Here is a 7,428-nt window from a genome sequence, read left to right on the forward strand (position 1 = left end):
TTCAGAGGGACCTCACGCAGCCAGGCTGGTGCCTGCAAAGCCCAGCCCTTCCCTCTGTGCTTCAGCTGGAAGCCAGAACAGGGTGCTCGTGACTTTGAGAGGAGCTGCTTCCACTGAGTCTGGCTTAAAACATCAATATTTGTCCTTGAAGAAAAGAGAAAAACCATGAATATGCTTGGAGGGACTGTTTTATAGCCTGACTTCATCCTTTATGTAAACTGAGCTGGGCTGAGCTGCATTGCTGCCAAATTAGGACAGAGATTTGTAGAAATTCTCACTCCAGGGAGGCAGCGTGACCTCCATGCAGGCCAGAGGAAAGCAGCTGCTTCAGACCCAACACACAGCACTTGAACAAGTGCATTGACCTGACAAAGCTTTGGCTTTGTCACCTTCCCAGCAGTGTCGGGGGCTGAGGCAGGGCAGTGTGCTGGGTGATGCAGCACCATTGATGTGACAGGAACGTCCTCCATGGATCAGATGTTTGCTGGATGCATTTTCTGCTTGTTCTTCACCCGCAGAAGTGCCACCTCTGCTTGAGTTCCCTCACCCTGACCCCTTTGCTTTTCTTTTCTTTCTCACTTTTCCCTGTCCCCTGCAGTCCTCGCAGAGCTGCAGCTCCGGCCGGCAGAACCACGCCCGGCTGCAGAGCGACTCCAGCTCCAGCACCCAGGTGAGCACCTTGTCCCTCCATTCCTTGTCCCCACGGCTCTGCCTTGGCTTGGGCCGACCCCTCACCACAACCACAGTGATTTCTGGCAAACAGAACCAGTGTCGGAAGAGGTAAATGAGTCCCCAGCCTGCTTTGGAGCTGCTAATGTCAGAACTGTGCTCTGCTTGGGGTGTTCAATGTTCACCTGCCAGCTCTGCCCCGTGGCCTCACACCTGAAGGCCCATGGCTGCTCCCTCTGTTCATAGCCAGGTGTTTAACACCTGTTGAAATTTCTGCCCAGTACATAATGCCAAGCAAAGCATAGTCCTTTGGAGCAGGGATTTGTGGGCTTGGAGTTGTGCAAATGACCAAGTACTGACTCAAATCCAGGCAGAAGAAGCTAAAAGGGGATTTTCCTTCCTCTCCACTGCTGGGAACATGGGCACTTATGAGCACACAGCTCTTGGGGATGTAGTGCCCACGTCTCCAACATTTGCTGAATGCCTGGGATGTCTTCCCACTTTGCAGGTGTTTGAATCTGTGGATGAGGTGGAACAGACTGAAGTAGATTCTCAGCTGGAAGATGGCAAACAGAGCAAGATCCCCAATGGGACAGTCCCCAACGGCACGTGTTCCCCTGACTCTGGGCACCCCTCTTCCCAAAACTTCTCCATCACATCGGGGTTCTCGGAGCGCAGCTTCAGCAACGAGGACAGTGCCCTGGAAACCACCAAATCCTCATCCAGCTCCCAGGGAAAGGCTGCTGGGTCCGACGTGCCAGCCCCGCCGGACACGGACGGTGTCCAGCAGGAGAAGCTGCAGGGCCAAGACAGCCTGGAAGGTGAATTTCCCACTGGTGGAAGCGTGGATTTTGTCCCCATGGGTGAGGGCTCGGCGGGGCTCCTGCGTGACAGTGACACTGTGGCCCTGACTGTGGTGGAGAGCTGGGCAGACAGCGAGGCTGAGAAGCAGAGCCTGGTGGAGAGTGAGGACAACCTCTCTGAGGAGCCAGAGATGGAGAGTCTGTACCCACAGCTGGACTCTCTGACTGTGACTGATCTGACCAGCAGTGAACCAGCTGCACTCTCCTCCACGGGTGTCACCTACTCTGTAAGTACAGACCTGGCATGGGGGGGGTTCCTTCCTGGCTGCCTCACAGGCCCACTGAACCACAGATCTGGAGATCATCCAGTCCAACCCCCCTGCCAAGGGAGGGTCACCTGGGATAGGTGACACAGGAACGTGTCCAGGTGAGTTTGGGATGTCTCCAGAGAGGGAGATTCCGTGCACTCCCTGGGCAGCTGTTCCGGGGCTCTGCCACCCTGCATGGGAAGAAGTTTTTCCTCATGTCGTTGTGTTTCAGTTTATGGCCATTGCTCCTTGTGCTGTCACTCAGCACCACTGAAAAGAGCCTGGCACTCTCCTTTTGGCACACGATTTGAGATATTTGTACGGATTGATGAGATTTCCTCTCAGTCTTCTCTTCTCTAGACTGACCAGGCCCAGCTCCCACAGTCTCTTCTCATCAGAGAGATACTTCAGATTCCAAATAATCTCTCTGGCCTCAGCTGGACCCTCTCTGGCAGCTCCTTGTCTTTCTTGAGCTGTGGAGCCCAGAACTGAGCACCACACTCCAGATGTGCCTCACTGGGGCTGAGTGGAGGGGCAGGATTTACCTGCATTTACCCAGTACTGATCCCACAGCTGGGCATAGATGGGCTCCCACCTTCCACCCAAACTCTGCCCTGTCGCTCCACTGCCCTTGCAGCTCTCTTCCTGCTTTTTACTGGGAAAAAAAAAAATCAACTCTGCTCTTGTTTTGGGCAGCCAGAGCTGCTGGACATGTACACGGTGAACCTGCACCGGATTGAGAAGGACGTGCAGCGCTGTGACCGCAACTACTGGTACTTCACACCCGCCAACTTGGAGAAGCTTCGCAACGTCATGTGCAGGTGGGGGCTCTGGGGGCCTTCCTGGGATTCACCTGCAGGCTGGAGCCTCAAACTGTGTTGTGGTTATGGAGCTTTGCTCCTTGCTTTCCTCCCCTCATCACCCCAGCACTGGGGCCACAGTTTCAAGAATGCGGCGGTTCCCAGACCGAGGTGTCCGGCTGTCCTTCCCCATCACTGCTGTGTCCTGGGGTTTTGGCCAAGGCAGGGGCTCCCTGGGCTGCCCAGGAAGTAGTGCAGCCCACCTGCTTCCTGGAGCATGCCTGGCAAATGTTTTAATGAGCATCAGCCCACAAAGCTGTAGTGCTAATGAGAAAGTGCCTAAAGCACTGGAATGGTTTGTGCCTGCCCAAAATCCCTGGAGAGAGCCAGACCTGGTTGCATTTCTGAGTCCCTGTGACTCTGAGCTTGCCTAGTGACACTCAGAGGCTCAGACCAGCTCCAGCTCAGCTGCTGCTTCACAGGCAGCAAAGGCTAAAATATTATTACTCATCTTGCAAACATGAGGAGAAGCTGCTGTTCCATCGGTGCTGTCACTTCACCCGACAGCCAGGGCTGGAGATCTCTGCTGAGATTAGACCTTCAGCACAGCACATTTTGGAAAACCAGTGGGCAGGATGGAAAAGATCCTTCCCTTGTGCCAGCAGCAGATCTGAGTCCTCTCCGAACACATTTTGCCTTGCTTCCAAAAAAGGGAAGATATCCCTGCAGGGCTGGGTGCTCCCTGGGACACTGGAAGTGGGAAGGGGAGGCAGGCAGTGTCTGCAGAGAGAACCACGGGGATGAATGGAGGGAGAAGGATGAGAATGAGAGATGAACAAGTTCTATCAGTCTCTGACCTTTAACCAATAAACCCAGTGTGCTGTGCTTTCCCATTTTGCTTTTCCCTGTGCTGATTTTCCCTGCAATGGCCATGGCACAGCCCTGGATTGACCCTGGATGTGGCCATGGCAGGGTCTTGATCCAGGACTGTGCCACGCATGCCTTACCTGGAAGGCACCACAAGAATTTAATCATTTGCAGCACAGGGATAACAGAATGAACAGATGTGATTTACCCCAGCATCCTGGGAAGGGAGACAGGGCATGGGCAAAGGAAGTGACAGGTGGTGGCACTCAGGTCCCAAGTCACCTCTCCTGCTCTCTCACACAGCTACATCTGGCAGCACATTGAGATTGGCTACGTGCAGGGCATGTGTGACCTGCTGGCCCCTCTCCTGGTCATCCTGGATGATGGTGAGTGGGTGGCTCTGCTTTCCCTGCCCCTGTGTGGGGATCTGTGAGGGGATGTGCCAGGTGGGTGGTGGCCCTTTGCAGTGGAGTGCCTGGAGGTGTGGAGCAGGATCCTGTCTGTCTGTGATGCTGCCTGGCTCCCAGGAGCCCACCCTGGAGCCAGGCTAGACTTTCTGGAGGGACATTGCTGCTGCAGGAGCAGCAGTGGCTGTGCAGCCCTGCAGTGGTGTCTCTCCTCCCTGCACAGAGGCTCTGGCTTTCAGCTGCTTCACCGAGCTGATGAAGAGGATGAACCAGAACTTCCCCCACGGAGGAGCCATGGACACCCACTTTGCCAACATGAGGTCGCTGATCCAGGTGAGAGTTCCTGGCATGGGGATGGCAGCTCCTCACACCCAAGGGGGAAAGCTGATCCTGGAGGGGCTGAGGGGGGTGTTCAGTGCTGGGGAGCAGGAGGGACAGCAGGGGCTCTAAGGATGGCCTGGAGCAGTGTGTGCCAGGAAAGGGAGGGAGGAGCTGGTGCAGTAGGAGAGCAGTGGGATGGAGGGAAGTAGGCAGAGGGATGGCTGGTGCCTTGTGTGTGCATCCCTGAGTTTCCTTTTGCTTTTCTTGACAGATTCTGGACTCTGAGCTCTTTGAGCTGATGCACCAGAATGGGGATTACACTCATTTCTACTTCTGCTACCGCTGGTTTCTCCTGGACTTCAAGAGAGGTGTGTGCTGAGACCACCCAAGGGTAGGGCAGGGTCTGCTTCCAGCCTTCTCAGCAGGTTTAAACTCATTTTAATTCCTTTTCACTTCTCCCTGGTTTACGCCTGGCTGATTGTTCTGTCTGGATACAGAACCTGTTGTTCCAGAGCTGCTGCTGAGCCTCTCCATGAGTGTGTCCTGGGGCCTGTGTCACCTGCTGCCAGGCAGAATATTTCTCCTTACAGATGACTGACTTACTGCTTCCAGCTGAGCAGGTTCCTGTGGGAAGGAAGCACCCAGAGTGTCTCCCCAGTGCTGCTCTGAGCTCTGTGAGCCAGGCTGGGCTGAGTGGAGTGGTAACTGCTGTTCTCTGCTCACAGAGCTGGTGTACGACGACGTCTTCGCCGTCTGGGAGACCATCTGGGCTGCTGCTCACGTCTCCTCTGCTCACTACGTGCTCTTCATAGCCCTGGCCCTGGTGGAGATGTACCGGGACATCATCCTGGAGAACAACATGGATTTTACAGACATCATCAAGTTTTTCAATGGTACAGCTCGTGCTCTGTTGGGCTGAGTTTGGGGCAGCTGCTCAGGTGTGGGAATGTTTAACACCCAGAGCTCTGAGGGATCTGGTGGGGCTGGAATCCACCTGCTCTCCTCACCAATGGCCAACCTGGACGTGTTGGAGGGAGATGAGGTTTGGGCTGTGCTTTCCCCATCCTGGGAGCTGGTTAAGGATGGCTCTCCAGAGCCAGGTGTCCCTGCCAGGGGAGGCTGGGAATGTGGGCAGCAGAGCTGTGGGGTGGGGGTGCTCTGCCCTGACCTGTCTCCTCTGTGTTGCAGAAATGGCTGAGCGCCACAACACCAAGCAGATCCTGAAGCTGGCTCGGGACCTGGTCTATAAAGTGCAGACTCTGATCGAGAACAAATGAAGGACCCGGGGCAGACGAGGCACCCAAAGAGCCAGGACTCCCCTCCCTTCTCCTGTTTCTCCAAGTGTCACACCTGTGGGACTCAGGTGGTGGGACACGTGCTGCTATGTGAGCTGGGAGTCCTCTGGGCTCAGCACAGGCCCTGGCTCAGTCCTTCTGCAGTGACTCAACCAAAGATCCCTCCAGGTGTGTTCCTGTGCTGGGAGCAGGACCAGGCAGTGGCTTCCTGGCCTCGGAGCAGCTGCCGTGGCCACCAAAACTGCCCAGGCAGTGCCACATCCCAGGGCACAGCTCGGAGGCTGGGGGAGCAGAGCTTGGTGGCACAGAGGGAAAGCTGATTCCTTGGAAGGCTGCTTCCTTGGGCAGCCCTTCCCTGTGGTGTGGGAAGGCAGCCAGCCCTGCGAGCACAGGGATGCTGCCAGTTCTCAGCTTCTCACCAACACAACGAGGTTCTGCCGGTAATGGGGGGGACTTTGATCGCAGAAATTCCTCTTTTGATCTTGTCCCTCAATGCATTGCTTCCCCTTCAGTATTTTCTTTTTTTAGGGCTCTGTTTTCTCCCTAGGATTTTACATTGTTCCTACAATATCTGAGCACACAAGAGGTTTGTTTCTGGATGGATTTTCAGAACAGCTCCAAACTCAGCATTGGGGTTATTTTTCAAAATCCAGCCTCTGTAATGTTCTCTGAATGCTGGGAAATCTGGTTCTGACCTCCTCTGGGAACTCCATGCTGGAGGTTTTCTTACCTGCCTTACTTTAGCTGCTTGTGGTAGGAGTCTGGTCTCTTGTTGTTCCTCTGAGCTCTTGTGAGGGAAGGACTCCTCAGAAGGCAAGTCAGAGCTCCTGATTATCCTGACTTTCCCTCTGACAGCTTCAGGGCTGGCTGTTGAGTCCTCTAAACCCACTGAGCATCTCTAGTTAGGTCTTGGTGGGCTTTTCCCACAGGCCTGTGAGAGGAAAATAGCCCAAGGTCCCTGAGTGGGCTTTGCTTTGGGAAGATGCACTTGTGTGGCCACTTTTCCTGCACAGCCTGGAGCCCACTGCATGAAGTGCCTCTCCAGCTGCTGTGTCCCACACAGGCTGCCCTGCAGAGGCTTCGGAGTCATTTTTCAACTCAGGTAAAAACAATACAGGAAAAGGAGAGGGGTGGGTGGATGGAGGGTCCAGCCCAGCTGGGGAGAGCAGTGCTGGGGGTGCTGGGCTGGAGCTCTCTCTGAGGGTACTTTCTCTCGAGTTTTGCTGCAAACATTTGTGTTCCCCCCTGGTGCAATGTGTGCTGTGTGTGTGCTCTCCTCTGGCCCTGCTCCTGCCTTGCTGCTGGAGTGCTCCCACAGGAGGGAAAGGGGCCCTTCCTCCTCCCGTGGAACATCTGTCTGTGCTGGTTTGTGTTGGCTCGTGGCACGTGTCAGACGTTGCTGGCAGAAAAAAGGTGCTTGTCAGTCTGCACAGGAGAAAACTGCTACTGCTGGGAAGGTCTGAGCAGCGTGGTGGAGTGGTTTGCTGTTTCTGGGCAAATCAGCAATTTCTGTGTTCCGGACACGGAGGTCACAGCTGGAAAAGGCAGTGGCGCATCCCGAACCCTTTAGGGAAGGGCTGGGGCAGGAGGAGAGCAATGGGAAGCCCTTCACTCCTCGTAATCCCAACAATCTGGGAATTCCCTGAAGCAGTAAAACCCCAAAGGGTGCTGGGCTGCAGTAGCACAGGAAAAAAAGAGCTTGACATCTGCCAGTTCCTGTGAGATTCTTTCATCTTTCCACCGAGCAGAGTGAAAAGCTGGTGTGCTCCCTCCTTCCCAGGCTGCTCCTGTTCCCTCAGGGTTCTAGGACAGATCTGTCACCTGTCTAGAGGGAAAGGGAAGGGCTCTGTTCTTCCCTTCCTGAGGGCCAGGGACCTCAAGGTCACCTTAAACACCACCTGACCAAGCAACGTCGCTGACACTAAACCTTTCAAGCTTCTTTCCTTGGTTTTTTAAAC

General features: G+C 54.9%; 1 protein-coding gene across 3 annotated transcripts in view; it reads left to right on the forward strand.

Moving 5' to 3' along the window:
* Nucleotides 1-7,089, forward strand: part of SGSM1 (small G protein signaling modulator 1) — a 32,536-nt gene extending 25,447 nt beyond the window's left edge. For 2 of the 3 annotated variants that reach the window (XM_068208642.1, XM_068208643.1), the window contains exons 18-25: nucleotides 599-670; nucleotides 1,178-1,759; nucleotides 2,477-2,601; nucleotides 3,751-3,833; nucleotides 4,078-4,187; nucleotides 4,447-4,543; nucleotides 4,901-5,068; nucleotides 5,364-7,088. In XM_068208642.1, the coding sequence (XP_068064743.1) occupies nucleotides 599-670; nucleotides 1,178-1,759; nucleotides 2,477-2,601; nucleotides 3,751-3,833; nucleotides 4,078-4,187; nucleotides 4,447-4,543; nucleotides 4,901-5,068; nucleotides 5,364-5,452 (1,326 nt within the window). In that variant the 3' untranslated portion in view covers nucleotides 5,453-7,088. Of the gene's footprint in view, nucleotides 1-598; nucleotides 671-1,177; nucleotides 1,760-2,476; nucleotides 2,602-3,750; nucleotides 3,834-4,077; nucleotides 4,188-4,446; nucleotides 4,544-4,900; nucleotides 5,069-5,363 lie in introns of all 3 variants that reach the window. The other variant, XM_068208644.1, reaches the window with a different exon arrangement.
* The last annotated feature ends 339 nt before the right edge of the window (nucleotides 7,090-7,428 follow it).

Source organism: Anomalospiza imberbis, chromosome 18 (genome assembly GCF_031753505.1).
Source record: "Anomalospiza imberbis isolate Cuckoo-Finch-1a 21T00152 chromosome 18, ASM3175350v1, whole genome shotgun sequence".
Lineage (NCBI taxonomy): Eukaryota > Metazoa > Chordata > Aves > Passeriformes > Viduidae > Anomalospiza > Anomalospiza imberbis.